At 44.1% G+C, this 17623-nt stretch overlaps 1 protein-coding gene across 3 annotated transcripts in view; it reads left to right on the top strand.

Annotated features, from left to right (window-relative positions):
• Positions 1 to 837: 837 nt before the first annotated feature.
• Positions 838 to 17623, top strand: part of ADCY8 (adenylate cyclase 8) — a 263282-nt gene continuing 246496 nt past the window's right edge. The window contains exon 1 of one of the 3 annotated variants that reach the window (XM_032760443.2): positions 838 to 3141. In XM_032760443.2, coding sequence (XP_032616334.1) covers positions 2182 to 3141 — 960 coding nt within the window. In that variant the 5' untranslated portion in view covers positions 838 to 2181. The remainder of the gene's footprint in view (positions 3142 to 17623) is intronic. The other 2 variants (XM_032760446.2, XM_058443978.1) reach the window with 2 other exon arrangements.

The following is a 17623-nucleotide window of genomic DNA, read 5'->3' as shown; positions in this document are numbered from 1 at the left end:
TCATTTGGGCTTTCATGGGACGCCACGGGGAGCCGCAAACGCGCCCAGGGCCTGACGTCATTGGCCATCAGCTGACTGTGCTCTGGGCCCGGGCTCCACCGGCTGCAGCCGCAGTCTTGGTGGCGGAGGTGGTGACCACCACCGCTCCTCCACCTTCATCCGGGTGCGGGACTGCGGCGGCCGCGTTTGCCCTGCAGACCCTGCACCCCGGGACGCGGCTCATCTGGCATTAGCACCGGCACTAAGCTCCCACCGCTCAGCGACTTGGTCCGCCGCAAGCGTCGCCGCAGGCTTTGTCCGCGAGCGCTCCGCTGAGCCTGGGCGGGCGGGAAACCTGGGCTAGGGCGAGGCGGGGCCCCTGGACATGAGTTTCTCCACGTCCGCCTCCTCGACCCTTATTGTAAGCGGAGAAACTTAGTGTGCGAGGAAGGCAGGAGACGTCCCCATTTTGATGTCCCGTACCCTCCACCCCCTTCGGATCGAGGTAGTAAAGAGGCTCCTGTAGGAAACTGACTGCCTCTATGATTGCGGCTTCTTGGGGGATTTTGCGTTTAGCCCGAAAGTTGGCTTTGCCAAAAGACGCGCGGGCAGGAAGGGCGGAAAGGAGACCCTGTATTCCGTCGCGCTGGGCTCTCCCAGTCCGTGTGCAAAGCGGCCTACGAGTCCTGGCTCCGCACCTGCAGAGGACAAGAGCCAATGCCTAAAAAAGAACAGCGGAGGAACCGGCTGGCGCGGCCAGCTGGAACGCTGGATCGCTGGATCGCAGTGCGCCCAGGGAAGGCCGGGGGCGCCCGCCCGCCCTAGCCTTGAGTGGTCCTCTCCCACGCCGGCCCGCGCGTGCCGCTGCCTACAAGACCTGGGGCGTCCTGGCCAGATCTGGGTGGCAGGTCCCTCCGCCACCCCCGGCCCGGTTCCGGGGGCGTGGCTTGGCGCGGGGGCGGGTTTAAGTCACCGCGGGTGTCTGACCACTCTGACAGGTCTCCAAATTCCTCCCAGTCGCCTGGCGCCCGCGGTGCGTTTCAGAGCTCCAGGGTGGCACGCGGCGGCGCTTCCCTGGATCCAGAGGCGTCTCTGTCGACTTCCACGGGGCCTCGGGCCTCCCTTCTCCTCCAAACCTTCGCCTCATCCGCCAAGCTTCGGTTCTCAGCCTCAGATATCCCCACCGGCGGCTTCTCTTCGTTCTCGGAGCTCTTGGCTTTGGAGCCCTCCCCACTTTTCCCTTCCCTCGCCTCCTGATCCTCCTAGCTCCGAGCCAAATGGACTCCAAAGAACGAAGTAAAGGGGATGGGAACTGTGTGCTGCGACCCTTCGAAAGCAGAGCTGAAAGCGTTGACCTCGTCTTATAGCTCGGGCTGGGACCCTGGGGCGAGAGTCCCCACACCCCCTCCCGGAGGGATGCTTCTGGCCAGAGCCAGCGCTGCGCTGTCAGTCCTTGCTCCGGAACTAGGAAAGAGCCTAGGAGGGAGCCTCAGCATACCCCTTCCTCCAAATTAACTATTTGGTGAATTGTTAGCGCGGAGGCTACCACCTCTCCAACCCTGTCGCGGGGCGCCCCGCCACCTCACCGTGCCCCCCTCCTCCTCCTTCTTTGCCCCCGCCCCCAGCTCCGCCCCTGCTCCCCATCCCGGCGCAATGGAGTTCTCCGAAGGGCGATGATTCCAGCCACATCTGCTAACTTCGCACCCATCGCTGCCGCCGGTCACCGCCGGCCAGGCCCCCTGCAGCCGCGGAACAGTGGGCGTCCAGAGCCCAGTGCTGCAGCCAGGACCCGCCCGACGCGCAGCAGAAGCACGGCGCCCAGGCGCTTAGGCGTCTCTTGGAGAGTAAAGGCTGCGCCAAAACGCTGAGCCTAGAACCAACCAAGGAGCCTGAGCCCAGGAAGGGGCTGCGGCTCCTGAGGACAAATAACCACTGCCGCTGCGTACCCAAGCTGCGCCGGCTGGCGGGAGAGCAGCGCGGAAGGACGCCGAGGTCCGCCGCGATCTTCCAGGTGCCCTTTGCCCCTGGGCACAGTATGACCTGACCCACAGGGAGCCCTGGCGCAGGGCTACTGCAACGGGGCAGCCTAGGATAAAAGGGATCGCTACCAAGCTCCTACCAGGCCGCCTTTGAGTCTTTAGGAACCCCCTCCTCCGGCTGCCTCCCCAAGGTTCTGCGCTTCCTTCCCTGCGGCCCAGAGCCATGGAGCTCTCCGATGTGCGCTGCCTTACAGGCAGCGAGGAACTCTACACCATCCACCCGACGCCCCCGGCCGGCGACGGCAGGAGCGCCTCCCGGCCGCAGCGGCTGCTGTGGCAGACGGCGGTGCGACACATCACGGAGCAGCGCTTCATTCACGGGCACCGGGGAGGCAGCGGCAGCGGGAGTGGAGGCTCGGGCAAAGCCTCGGACCCTGCGGGCGGCGGCCCCAACCACCACGCGCCGCAGCTGTCAGGCGACTCGGCGCTGCCCCTCTACTCGCTGGGCCCGGGGGAGCGAGCGCACAGCACCTGCGGCACCAAAGTCTTCCCGGAACGCAGCGGGAGCGGCAGTGCCAGCGGCAGCGGAGGCGGGGGCGACCTGGGCTTCCTGCACCTTGACTGTGCCCCTAGCAACTCGGATTTCTTTCTCAATGGGGGCTATAGCTACCGAGGGGTCATTTTCCCCACCCTGCGCAACTCCTTCAAATCTCGGGATCTGGAACGCCTCTACCAGCGCTATTTCTTGGGCCAAAGGCGCAAATCGGAAGTGGTGATGAACGTGCTGGACGTGCTGACCAAACTCACTCTCTTGGTCCTACACTTGAGCCTGGCCTCGGCCCCCATGGACCCGCTCAAGGGCATCCTGCTGGGCTTCTTCACCGGCATTGAGGTGGTGATCTGCGCCCTGGTGGTGGTCAGGAAGGACACCACCTCCCACACGTACCTGCAGTACAGCGGTGTGGTCACCTGGGTGGCTATGACCACCCAGATCCTGGCAGCAGGCCTCGGCTACGGGCTCCTGGGCGACGGCATAGGCTACGTGCTCTTCACGCTCTTCGCCACCTACAGTATGCTGCCGCTGCCGCTCACCTGGGCCATCCTGGCCGGCCTGGGCACCTCGCTGCTGCAGGTCATCCTCCAAGTGGTCATCCCCCGGCTGGCGGTCATTTCCATCAACCAGGTAATTCCTGTGTGCCTTGCATTTGCTTCCCCTCTGACTTCCCCGGGTTATTAATCATATAGCTTCCAGAGAGCCAGGGTTGCCTCACTCTCTTTAAGTCTCCGCCTTCAGTCTGGCACAGTGCCTTGCACCTAGGAGGTCTTGAGTGTTAGCGGAATGCAATCTCTTCTTAAAGTGGAACTAAATGACCTCTAAAAGTTTCTACCAACTCTACCCTTCTACTCTGATTCTATGAGTAATCCTACTCTGACATCAGCTAAGCAAGTCTGCTTTCTGCTCCTCATTCCCCTCCCTCAGGGTCTGCAGTCTCTGGAGCAGGAGACAGAAGGGAAAGAGAAGCATCCAGATTTAGAAGGTGACCCATTCCTTAACAGCTCTCCTCAGGAGAGTCGCAGCAGGGTGTTGTAGCAGCCTCTGGGCTTCAGAGTTGGGTTTTTCCGTATCTCTAAGCCACAAACCCTCAGTTCTCAAAGGAACATTCATTTGTTAAACACATACTGATTATCAGTGCTGAGTACTGTACATGTTATTTCATCCAATCCTTCAAACAATCCTATGACACATGGTTTTCTCGGGAATTTTTTATTGCCTCGGTGACCAAACATGGTATCTTCTCTCATGACACGACGCGACCCCAGTGCTTTGAATAAACCAAACTCAGTAATTGAGGGTGGCAAAGAATGCAAGTTTTGATTAATTGGAAAAGGGCATTTTGATGTAGATGGTTTAAATATTATATTTAGGTGGAATCTTGTTCTTTAGGTATCTTTCCCTCCTTTCTCCTCCTTTTTTTTTCTATTCTTCCCCTTAAATATGGATATGCTTATGTGAACAAAGTTCACATTGTTTATAGATGAGAAGGTAGACAATGTTTCTATTGTTTAAATTTACTAGAACCAATAGATAATTAATGGCATGGCACTGTCTTTGCAAAATGTATGCTAGGTAACAGGAGAGTGAATTTGGGGGTTTCTCAAAAATGAGGGAAACATGTCAAGTGAAGTGTTTTCAAATAGACGGCTGGCGTGAGATGCATGATCAGGGAGCTTCTTTGTATGGGCCCGCTCTGTCCTTAGCCTCTGTATCATTTTTGCTGTATTAGAAGCTTAAAACTCCTCTTCCTTATTGTCGAATTTGAATAGATGGTGCTTAGAATAAACAGGCCCGACCCTACTGAAAATTGCTCATGATGTTTAGATTGCCAGCACTGTTAGAGTGCTTTACTCATCATTGGCCTCCTGGACTTCTGGTCAATGTGGGATCCTGTCTGTTCTCCAATAGTTCTATATTCCTTTGCTCAGGTGACTTATCTGGTTGGCTGCTTTTACAGTGCTTTCTGAAGTGTCTCTGGGTAAAGCAAAGAGTATATAAATTACATGCCTGTGATAATCAGGCATGAAATGGAGAGATGAGAGACTCTGAGTAAAGGCTGATTGACTGAACTTTTTCTTATTAAAGACAATAATGAAGGTTTTATCACAGTCACCATGAACCTTTATATCCACATATAACAAATAAGTCTGAATCTGAGAAGCAGAAGTCAAATTCTTTGGTATTAACTATTTCTCAATCCTGTTTACATGAAGATCTACATGCCAGTACATCTAAATCTACTTTCTTCCAAGCTCTCTCATTCTCTTTTTTATTTTGTTTGTTGTATACTTAGACATTAGCAGATCTTTTCTTCCCTGTCTTCCTCCCTTTCCTCCTTCTTTTTCCTTCTCTTTGCCTTCTCTTTTTTTCATCTAACTCACTATGAGTTGTTTTCACGATAAAGCATAGGTATCTGATCATGTATAAGAAATTCCCTGTACTATAACCCACTACTTTTCACTCAATAGCCTTTCTCAGTACACACAACTAGAAAACTTAATAAGTAAGTTTGGAATAGTATTTAGAATAACACATCTTAAGTGGCAAATTATGAGTGTTTTCAAAGTTCTAAGTATGGATATATTTTCCTTGCCAAGTGAATCCAGAAAGTAAATTTTGGCTCCATATTTGTTTTATACTCTACTCAAATACTACCAGATGGGAGAAGATTAAAAATAACCCCCAAATGTCTTCCCACCCTCATCTCATCATAAACAATTCTCCACTGTGAAAACCAAGGTCCTGATGCATGTAAGCCAAGCTCATTCAATTTTTTGTTTGGGTAAGAATTATAGATAAACTACGATTTCATAGGTTGAGTCACCTTTTACCAAAACTCTAAAGGAACAACCAGAGCTCTCTCCCCTCATTTCAGTGCTGAAAGGGCCTTTAAGGGTCCTTTGGCGCCCTCTATGGGCTGAAGAGTCTTTCCTAGATCGTGCAGATGGACGAAGTAGAGAATAAATCGCTTTTTATAAGAATCTGTGATTTTTGAATAGGTACTATTTAGTTTTCCATGTCTGGTAACACATAAGGAATGCTCAAAACCTGCTAAACACTTCTTATAGCAACTAGAGTAAAATCCTAACTGCTTATCACAGCATGCTTGATTCCCTGAGCTAGTTGCTGCTTCTCTCTCCAATCTTATTTCCTTCTCTTCTCTTGTCTTCCCTTCATCAGGCTCCAAATATGCTATTCATTTTTGCCATATTCTAAGCTCTTCCTAATTCTAGGTCTTTTCACCTGCTACCTAGAGCAACTTTTTCTAAGTCTTTATGAGACTGGCACATTCTTATTGTTCCAGACTCTCAAATGCTACTTTCTCTAGTAAATGACTTGTTTTATTTTCTCCAGAGCACATCTGCTATCTGAAATTATCTTATTTGTTTATATCTACTATGTTTCTCCCCACACCCTCACAAGAATGTAAACACCATAAGGGCAAGGATGTTGTCTATCATAAATAGCATTTTATCCTCGGCCTGTAGAAAAACGCCACGCATATAGTAGGTACTCAACAAACGGTCACTGAATGAACAAGACAATTCATCATATAGGAAATATTATAAAATATCCAAGTGCCCTGGTGTTATGTTGGTGAAAGCTTTCTATACACACACACACACATACACACATCATATGTGTGTAAGGCAGTCTTACATGTAAACATCTTTTAAAGAAATCAAAAAACAATAATAATCCTTTACTTTGCACAGTATTTTACATGTAACTAAGCACCCTTATGTGCATCATCACATCTAATGATGAAAAATAGGTGGTATCATCCTTCATTTTCATTTCAGAGAAAAAGATGGCAGAATCCTAGAAACTTTACAGTGATATCTGGAGGATCAGGAACGTGGCAAGTGGTGAGGACAGAATTCAAACCCTGACTCCGATGCCAGTTATTCTTCAGAAACCCTTTAGTGATTATCCTTCTAAACATGTAAGCATTTGAAACTATTAAAGAGTGAGGAGTACTTCTTTTACTGCTTAAGAGAGTAAATTCTGTGTAGCACATGAATAAACATTTAATGAAGAAGCCAAAGGGAAATTATGAGAGAAAAGTCAGTGAATTGCTGGGCATAGGCTCATTGTAGCTAGCTCATCATTCTGCTTAGCTGGATACAAATCTGTCAACTAAAAGCCATAAACACTGGAATAGCATCTTTCTCCACATTAATCTTCATTCTCTTTAGGAGGATGGCTAATGTTTAACTTAGCATTTTCAGGATTTAGGAAACGAAAATGAGAGTATAGACTTAGCACACCTTGGCAGCTGTTTCACTTCCCTGAAAATATCATTTTTGAAAGGAACAAATGAGCCAATGATTAACTTCCTTTAATCTAAGCTATGAGAATCTGCTTTCCCTCTTTCTACCCTGAAGGAAATGACATCTGTGACTTGACAGGGTAGCAACCACACTGAAAATCTCTGCAGACACCCTATATGAAGAGACAAAGCCCTGTGTTTATTGAATCACCATTTGCTTTCCACTGTGGATACAAAATGGAACCTAAAAGGGGCCACTCAGGAAATTCCCTGCCATCAGAAAAGAGATGGTTTATGTTTTCTCTACTCAATTAACACACTACAAACATTGACTTCCCACCCAACAAAGAGATTATTGTCTAGAGCAGACATAATCACCAATATGTTTTCTGCATCTGGAGTGACATTGGAAAGACTGAGAAACTTTCAGAAGGCTCAAAACCCAGTTTGAAGGGTTCCTTTTATTTCACTCTGACTTAGCTCAGCTATAGGCAGCACTAGGACTACAATCATTTCTTTCTTGTGAAACCGCCCCCAATCCAAGTTAAATAAGCCTCAAACCAATGATAGGAATATCTTGTCCAGATTTCCCTAAGACACTGGTTTATTTTTTCCACATCATAAACCAATTGTCTCACCAATTCAATTTATCCACCAGGAAATTCATTACAAAATGATGTTATATGTATAAATAAAGGATTAATGATAAGATTATATTTGCTAGGTTCTTTCACAGGGTAGAGAAACTCTAAATGCTATTGCTATGGTTAGCATTTTACTCTATTTTAATTGCTGGTGACAATAATATGAGCTATCTTACATTTGAAACTCATCTCATTCTCATACTTTAGCTCATTAGTGATAAGATGGTGGAAATCATTTAGTTATTGGACAACTGAGAGGCAGCAATATTTAACCAGAAAGATCGCTGCATTATGGTTCCCTCTTGGGGATTCTAAAATGTTACAGCTAGTGGCTAATTAGTCTTCTGTGCCTCTTGGTGAGATAGATAAGCGGACTTGTCAGAGTAGAGATGATTTCTCCAAGATAACTGTACAATCAAAGGCAGCCAGGTATGCAAATCCAGGTTACTTAGTGCTCAAGGTCATGCTGTCAGATTTAAATTCCTCATGCAACATCTTCTTTCCTACCTTTCAACATCCTATTGAACAGGAGAGACTAGAGCCAGAAAAATGCTAAAGAATGATCGTTAAACTTGACTTATAATGAGGGACATTTAGCCTACCACTTGGCCTTTAAGAAATCCTTTAGGGGAATTTTTTTTTTTCTTTGTGGTGGATAAGATAGTGGTGTATAGTATGAGTAAGCTGGGTTCAGGAGGGAAGCTGACTTTGTATGTGACTTAAATACACATTTCTGACCACTTAAATGAAGGACTGACTTCACAGTAAAGATAAAATGAATATAATAAAATTACCAACTTCTCTCCCATCATTTATACAGTTTGAACATAAGATATTATATGTTCTGGCCGGGCGCGGTGGCTCACGCCTGTAATCCCAGCACTTTGGGAGGCTGAGGCGGGCAGATCATGAGGTCAGGAGATCGAGACCATCCTGGCTAACACACTGAAACCCCGTCTCTACTAAAAATACAAAAAAAAAAAAAAAAAAGATATTATATGTTCTTTGTCTAAGTCTAAGGTTCTTTGTAGCTATCTCAAATCAAATAAAGTGAATCCTGTGACTACTTAATGTACAACGAATGGCATGAAATATAAATCATTCCAATTTGGTAGTTGGTATCGAGGTACATACTCATCTGAGAGACATAAATATCCATTAAATGAGTATGACTGGAATCCAATTTAATGCACCTCACTAGTTATGGTGTGCATTTCTTTAAACCCCAAATATCTCCATTTCTGTACATTTTTCTTTAGGAAATTCATATAGGCTTTAAAAAAATAATGGCAGCTTTCCAGCATGTCTGAGAAAAATACCTTTCAAAAACCGATTTGAGTGTCAACCTTCCCAAGAGAGTCCTCTGAATGCCGAGAAATGGAAATATTATTCTCTCTTACTTGTAAAAGATATCCAGAGAGTCTCCTTTTTCTTTCTTTCTATTTTTCTTTTCTTTCTTTCTTCATGTGTATGTGTATGTGCTTGTGTGTATGTGTGTTGGTGGAGAATGGGCTTTACAAAGGATATCTTAATGACTGCTGAAATGACCAATTAAATCCCTTCAGCTCTGACCTGTAGACATCTTTGCCCTGGAGTTGCAAATAGGCTTGTTGTCTCTGTATTTAGAGAGAGTTGTAAAATGATTGTGTAGTGTGTGCTTTGCAAGATTGAATTATGAATTTGTTTTCCTTCGTATCTGGTAATATCACCTGACTGTTATCAGCAGGTCACAGCATAATTAGATTAGAACTGGGAAGATTGGGAGGACTTTGCTTCTAGAGCAGCTGCTACAATGTCATGCTAAGTAGGACAAATGCATTAGTCATATTTACACTTTGATGATTGATGGCATTTTAAGAGCTCATCAGAAATGAGTGAAACCAAGCAAAAAAATGAAAGATTTTTAAAAAGAGTTTCTTCCATATTCAGTGCTGCTAGCAACATTTAATCAGAGGACACTACTACAATCATGCTGATGTGACATTTTACTGTTGTCTAAATATTTCTTAAGATGCTAATTTATTCATTTCACAAGTGTGTCTATTTAAGTTGCTTCTACATGTGTTTATTTCCAAAACATAGGAGACACTTGCAACATTCATCTTAACCCTTTCCTCTCAGCACCAAATAGGTACAATATTGATTCTCTGAGAGACCAGTAGACCCAGAATACGCAGCTGGACAACATAGCAGTTCACTTGACTTATCGCTTCTGAAGTGTGTTCTTGGTTTGCTCTTTGGGGCAGAATTAAAGTAACAGAACATGAAGATTAGTGGCAGTATTGAAGGTTGCAAAATTTCTGTGATACATAGGTTTGAACCTCAGTTAGCAAAAGAGTAGGTTATATAAAGAATTTTCTTCCCAGGATTTTTGTGGGGCTTTAGTCGAGGAATGCTGCTTCAGCCAGCCACAACAGAGCAGGGAAAGCTAGTATAATCTTCCCTGCACTTCCCCAGGAAATGTAATTGGATTTACACACTCAAATTATATCATGTGAGTTTTGTTTATGAAGGACTATTTTAAGAAGTCAGGTCACTTAAGCAGTGCTTCGGGAGCCAGATTTTCTCCCTGCAAGATTTTTTACAGTCAGCCCTGTGGGGGAGAGGAAGAATGCAGAATAGATTAATTAACCATGGAGATGCCAGACATTCCACAGGAGGCCCAGGCACATTCTGGTACGCATAAACGCCACCTACCAGCAAATGCCACTACGCCACTACCTTCTCAATAAAGGAACAGAGCTTATCTGACAAGGTGTTGTCAGATAAACCTACGTTTGCTTGTTTCTTTGATCTCTATGCATTGGACTCTGGATGTGCATGTGTATAATTTGATATCTGAATTTCATTTAGCTAGATCATATATTTTAATATATGAAATACTTTGTACTGTACAGCTACTGGAGTTTTTTATCCCTTTCACTCTGTTTCCTGCTTTATATATCCAAGCTCAAGTGTTACTAATTGCAAAATGTCTTTGAAGCACAAACTTCCCCCAAATTAGGGAATGATAAAGTTATACATGGTGAAGACATAAGCTGGATATGAAAGTAAATCATATTAATGTCTTGGGGTTTCTTGTTAAATGAGTAATGTTTTCACAACTTCCATTTCTATCTACAGTGCCAGTGTAAAAATTTCACATAAAAACAAAAAGCTATAACCACTTCATTTTGTAAACAACACATCCTTGTTCTATGTCAGCTGATTTTTCAGTTGACTGGAGTAAACCGTGTCAGAATCTTTTCTTCATTTGTGTGTATGTATGTGTGTGTGATTACATGCTGAAGGCACAAGATTGCTTATAAAATAGAAACTACTAAGGTTAGAGAATGCATTATCAAAGTACATGTATTTCTTTAACTCAGAATATAGGGAGAAGAAATAAGAGCACACACACAAAAAAACTAACAGAACCCATCTTATGCTGCTATAACAAAACCCGAGACTGTGTAATTTATTTTTTAAAAAAAATCAGAAATTTATTTGGCTCCTGGTTTTGGAGACCAGGAATTCCAAGATTGAGGGACCGTATCTGGTGAAGGTTTTTTGTTGCAATGTAAGATGGCAGAAGGCATCACATGGGCATAAAAGAGCAAGAGATTGAACTCAAGGCCTCAAACACTTTTAAAATCAACATTAATCCTTTCATGAAGGTAAAGCCCTCAGGATCTAAACACCTCTCATTAGGCCCCACTGTAACATTTTGGATTAAGTTTCCAACACACGCTTTATGAGGGGCATATTCAAGCCATAGCAAGGACCAAAAACAAAAAACATAACAAGGAAGAATACCTCTGGAAGGCCTGAAGATAGAAGGGATATAGAAGGAATATGGTGACTGCCTTTAAATATTTGGGGTTCTGCCATGACAAAGAGACTGGTTATTTTGTGTGTGTCTCCTGTGGAATGGAATTAAGACTAACGGATAGCCATTAAAGCAGGAGAAATTCTGATTCACAAAAAGGTAAAGTTTGGTAACAAACAGACCTGCCCAGGGAGCTGCTTTTTGAGATGATGAGCTCCTTGCCATTGGGCATTCTCCAAGGAAAAGCTGTGCAACAATTCATCAGGGAGGTAATCAAAGAGATTCCTATATAGTGATCTATATATCTATTCCTATAGATATATAGGAATATCCTATGTAGGGAGATATATACATATATATTCCTATAGAGGGAATCCTTTATTATATCCCTGATGGATTGTTGCACAGCTTTTCTTCAAGGTCAGTTGAAAGTCATTGGCTGCATCTCATGTCATCATGGCTGCTTTGCAGGCATGGAAAAGTAGAAGACAAAGGGCAAGAGGCCAAAATGTTAAAAGGGCATAAGCCAACTGAATTTGTGCCCCTTTGAGGAGTTCCCCTGGGATCTCTGCCCAACAAGACCTCCTTATATTTCAGGCGACATAATTAATTCTATCAGCAAGAAAGGATGGCCAAAAAATGATTTTACTGGGCTTTAAAAGATCAGGATTGCATTAGAATGAAAGGTGGAATAACTATTGAATAGATAAATTTTTCACCAAATATTTGTTGACTGCCTGCTGGGTTTTATGTCCTAGAACACAGCCAGGTACTAAAGAGATAAGGTTATTGATGTAATGGAGTTCATGCTTGGATGGATTTGGGTAGGGTATTTGTGACTCCACTGCAGAGGTTTGGTTGGAGATTCGTACCTGACTCTTAGAACACATCTGGAGCACAGGATTCAGGGATTCAGTAAATATTTTACACAAATGCAAGACTTGGGCTCTTTTTACTACAGACCTCTAAAGTATGAAACATCAAAGCTGCAGTGGATTTCTTTTTAGAAGTTACATGAAAGGAAAGGTCAGACTCCAGAAGAAATAGTGGAAGGGTATGGATCTTCCTCCCTGGTGAAGAAAAGAAGAGCGTGTAAAAGGACGCTGGGATGGGCCAACTCATCAGTTGTCTGAGCATCGCCTTATCACAAACTGAATGTGTCACAAGGCTGGTGACCTGAAGACATGACAGGAGGGAGCATGTGCAGCTCTGGGAACTCATACTCATTCTGTGCTCAGAGTGACTCCAGCTGAAAACTGAAGAGCTGCTCTGAGGCTCTAGGCAACCTATCCCCACACAAACGTGGGCAGACAGTAAGTTTAGGCAAGGCTCAAAGTCCCTTTCCTTGGTACATTTCCACATCCCATGTTTTCCTCTATCAGAGCAATGTCAATAACGTTCTTACATGCCCACCAGACTATGAGCCCCTTGAGGTCAAGAATTGTATCTTATCCATCTTTGTGTCTCTAGTATCTAGCATAGCATCTGGCACATGGATGGCTCTGAATACCATATTTTAAATGAATGGAATGAATGAATAGTAGATGACCATCTCCTTCCTTCCCCCAGCCACCCCCTACTCCACCCCCACCCACACACACACATCATCACAGAAGCATCAACAGGGAATGAAAAACTGGCAAGAGAAGAGAAATCAGTCTCTCTGTCAATACAGCAAAAGTACACCAGAAATTATCCCATGAAGCACTTTGAGCAGAAACCTGCAGCTGAGTTTTTGCTATACATATGCATATACATATACATATTAGATAACGTGAAGAAAAATTCAAGTAATTATCCAGATTGTTTAAGTTAAAACAAAAGTTATGGGCCTGAATTATTCATGGGTATTTGTCCATTACCAAACACTTTAAATGGATCAGGCCCATCTACTCAAAATAGAGTCCAATTGCTAGCAAATACATCACCCTCTTGTTCTCTTCCCTCTTTGTTCTTCAGCGTCCTGGCTCTGAATCTCTATACCCAGCTCTGGAGTTCTTTGCTTTTATAGCTGCAGTCCCCAAACTTTTTGGCACCAAGGGATGGTTTCATGGAAGATAATTTTTCCACAGACATGGGTGGGGGATGATTTTGGGAGGATCCAAGAGCTTTACATTTATTGTGTACTTTATTTCTGTTATTATTACATTGTAATATATAAGGAAATTATTGTACAATTCACACCATAATGTTTTCCTGCAGCTAGATGGTCCCATCTGGGGGTGATGGGAGACAGTGACAGATCATCAAGCATTACATTCTCATAAGGAGCTTGCAGCCTATATCCCTCACATGTGCAGTTCACAATAGGGTTTGAACTCCTATGAGAATCTAATGCCACCACTGGCAACTGATCTGACAGGAGGCAGAGCTCAGGCAGTAATGCAAGCGATGGGGAGTGGCTGTAAATACAGATGCAGCTTCACTCATTTGCCCTGTCTCTCACTTCCTGCTGTGCAACCCACAACCTGCTGTGCAACACACTGGAAATCACTTCCTGGGCTTGATGTCTCAGTGGTGCCCCCTTCTGGTGGGTGCTCACCATCTGGCTACATACAGGTGCAGCTGTGGGCAGGAGGTACTCCCGCACTTCCACTTGACTCCTGGTGCTCCATACCCGAGGGGCTGGTAGGCCTCACTCCTTAGGGGAAGATATTGGACAAAGCAGGTTGACTTTCCTAAGTATAAAAAATGGATAGTTGCTTAGTCCACTGTTTCCTACAGCTTAAAACCTGTCACATAAAGACCATATTGTACCCTAACTGGACCAGTTTATCTACAGACTTCTAAAAAGCAAACCAAAGTCAGATTTTAGAGGATGGAACTCAATGCAATTAACTAAAACTGTCTTTGTAAAGTCCCAAAAACGGTCATGAGTCTTTTTAGTTTTTTTTTTTTTTCTGCTAATTAGTTCAAGAAAAAAAATCACTAAGAGCAAGCTGGTTTTCTTCTAAAGTCCAATCTCCCACACCCTCATTCATCGGGTGAGCATTCCCAGCCTATTGGCAGCAGGTAGTTCATTTGAGAATGAGTTTATGGCCCCAAGTGGTCAGTGTGCAGTGACTACAAAGTCTCTTCTTTTCTATTTATGAGACAGAGATATTGCCCTTGGCTCTTGCCAAGTGAATTATGACATGATGCACAGCTCTTTGGGCCCTGCCCAAGCCATCTCAGCCAGAGAGAAGCTGTGCCCGTGGACAACGAAAGATATTTTTGAAACCATGTAAGTATATTTCCTTAAAAACATAGAAAACACAAATTCTTCTCCTGTTTTTGCCTTGGGTTTTTCACAGCAACTTTGGCCAATGGCTTCAGCTTCTTTGGGCAAAAATTTCTTCATGTCTAAAAGACGGATAGCTCAACACTCCCGACCCAGTTAGATATTCCTCCTCTGAGGGCATGGCCCTTTACCTGCCCATTTATCCTGCCTCATTTTGCAGCGCTATTGGCTTCCACATCTCTCTCACCAGCTGGGCTGTGAGCTCCACAAAGTCTGGGGTGGCATCTGGGTCACTGTTAAGTCTCTACAGCATAGCGTAGTGCTGGTTACATACTCTTCTTTCTCAGGTGTCTCCAGGTCTTGTTTTTCAATTCACCTCTTCAATGCTGGGGCTCCTGAAGTTTCCATCCTGTATGACTTCACATTATCTCACTCCACACCACTCCCTGGATAATCAAATCCTTCCCTCAGTCAACAAGTATGTATCTGTGTGCTGCTAACTCCTAACCCTGTATCTCTACCCCAATTTTATCTGCTAAGCTTAAGACCTGGCAATCTGGAGACCTACTGGATATCTCCATTGAGGCAGCCCAACCTCAACAAGTCAACAATTGACTCCGTCCCATCTAATATCTACATGAAATTCTGATGGTTTAGTCTTCCATTGCTGGGGTCTGTCCACAGCTCTCTATCCTGCTCTTTCTGTTCTAGTGCAGCAACCCCCAAGATTCATCAAGGCACCCCATGCTCCCCTGAACCACCCCCACACTCCCCAGTGGGAGCTTCTCCCATATGCTAGCATTCTCACCACATCACTTCACTGGGTAAGTTCTACTGTTGAACCTCATCACCAGTTTTCTGCATATTCCATGATGGCTTCTGCCTGTGTGTGTTTTCTAGGACAATCGTTTACTTTCCTTGCCTGGCAATATTCAAGTGTCACCACTTCCTGGAATTCCTTCTGTACACCTTCTCTGGGACAAGTGCCTGCTTAAGAATAAGTGGGGTGTGTTTAATTGGAGAATTGTGTTTGTTTGACTTTGATAATCTGAGCTCATGTTAGATGTTTAAGGAAAGGAGGGGAAGAGATATGCAGAATTTGACAAAAAGATGAGCATTCCTTCAAGCATGACTCTCAATGAAAGAGGACATGTATTGGAGATTGCTATATGCCAAACTTACACACTTCCCAAGGAAAGAAAAAAGCATAGAGTTCATAGCACAGGATGTGGATTCAGACTACCTGGGATTGATCTGCCATTTTTTCATTTTATGACACTGACAAGAGCCTCAATCTTTCTGCACCTCACTTTCTTCAGCTGTAAAATGGGAATAATAATAATAATAGCTCAGAAGGTTGTTGAGGAGATGAAATAATACACATGGAGTATTTAAAGCAGGACCTGGTAACGAGGAATCAGGTAATACATTTCTTTTGATTTTGTAATTTAAGTTTTAACACAGTCACCCTTTTTCAATGAGTTCTCTGCCCTAAGCTGACAGTTTCTGGGCTTCACCTGGCTTAACCCCTGCATCTTTTAGACCAATGCTTCTCCAACTTTAATATGAATAGGAATCACTTGGAGATCTTGACGAAATTTGGATTTAGGAGGAGGACCCTAGATTCTGTGTTTCTGACAAGTTGCCAGGTAATGGATGCTTGCAGTCTGCAGATCATAATTTGTGGGAAAGGCTTTGGAGTTTGGCACAAACCCCACCTTCTCTTCAGTGGGTCCCTGCTAGTCCACCAGGTAGATTTAGATCCCTGTCCCCTAATTCACTTATATTATTGAACATTCAGGCTTCCATAGCAATATACCATAACTGACTGACTTGTAACAACAACAACAACAACAACAAAAAACATTTATTTCTCATAGTTCTGGAGGCTGGGAAGCTCAAAATCTAAGCACCACTAGATTTGGTGCCTGGTGAGGGCCTGCTTCCTGGTTCACATGGCCATCTTCCGACTGTGTCCTTGCAGGATGAAAGAGACAAGGCAGCTATCTGAGGCCTTTTTTCTAAACACTAATCCCATTCATGAAGGCTCCACCCTCATGACACATTCACCTCCCACCTCTTAATTCCATCACCTTAGGGTTAGCATTTTAACATGTGAATTTTGGAGGGACACAAATTTTCAGATCATAGCAACATTCTTCCATCATTCATTAATGCATGCTTTCATTTAGCCTCGTATGGCAAATATTTATGGAGTACCACAACGTGCTGCATGCAGGCAGTATGGGTGCTGTGGTGAGGAAAAGAATCCAGGATCCTGCTATTAAAGAGATTATAATCTAGAGCTATAGGCAGTCATCCATCAAATAATCACCTAAATAAGTGAATGATTTCAAACTGAGTTAAGGACTTTTAAGGCAGGTTTGATGTGGGGCCATGATTAGTTGAGACAAGTGAGGCATCCAGGGTGCAAAGCTTACAAGAGGCACTTGTTCTCAGGGGCTGACCCTATACTTGTGCAACCCCGCGAAGGAATAATTCCTGAAATTGTGTGCTCTAGGCATTCAGCTTGCACTCATTTCTATTTAAAAGGAGAATCCTGACTAGACCTGAGATGAGGAAATTATTCTTAATATCTACAGGAGGAATTCATGTTAGCAGATAAGATTGCACTTACGCTTTATTTATTTGTCTCTACTATTAAACAATGTGCTCTTTGAGAACAAGGTCTGTCCTTTTGTATATCACTGGAATGGACACTGGCACATCACGAGGGAATCTCATAGCAGAAGCTTGTTGAGTAAATGCCTGAACAATCATATTCACATCAGTATTGCTGCTTCCCTTTTTATAGTTGAGGACGCTGAACACAGAGTTGTTACAGCATTTCCCTTTGGTCATATGATGAATAAGAGATTTCATCCACAGCTATCTGATTCCAAAGCTGCCCTCTAGATTTGATGCTTCTTTAAGGCCACTTTATCTCAATAAACTATGCTCATTTCAAAGGCAATAAGTTAAGATTAACAAAGAAAAAGAAAAACGAAATATACCTTGCAAATAGTAGCAGTGTTTATCATGATAGTTATCACTATCATAGATAGAGCTAAGGGGATAGCACACTGTGTTGAAAACAACACCTGAGTAAAGGGTCATCAAAAGACCCACCTCAGATTTTACATACAAAACAGTGCAACTTCCTT

Source organism: Hylobates moloch, unplaced genomic scaffold (assembly GCF_009828535.3).
Source record: "Hylobates moloch isolate HMO894 unplaced genomic scaffold, HMol_V3 SCAFFOLD_9, whole genome shotgun sequence".
Classification (NCBI taxonomy): domain Eukaryota; kingdom Metazoa; phylum Chordata; class Mammalia; order Primates; family Hylobatidae; genus Hylobates; species Hylobates moloch.
Note: the sequence above shows the minus strand (reverse complement) of the source record. Positions and strands in the feature narration are given on the sequence as shown.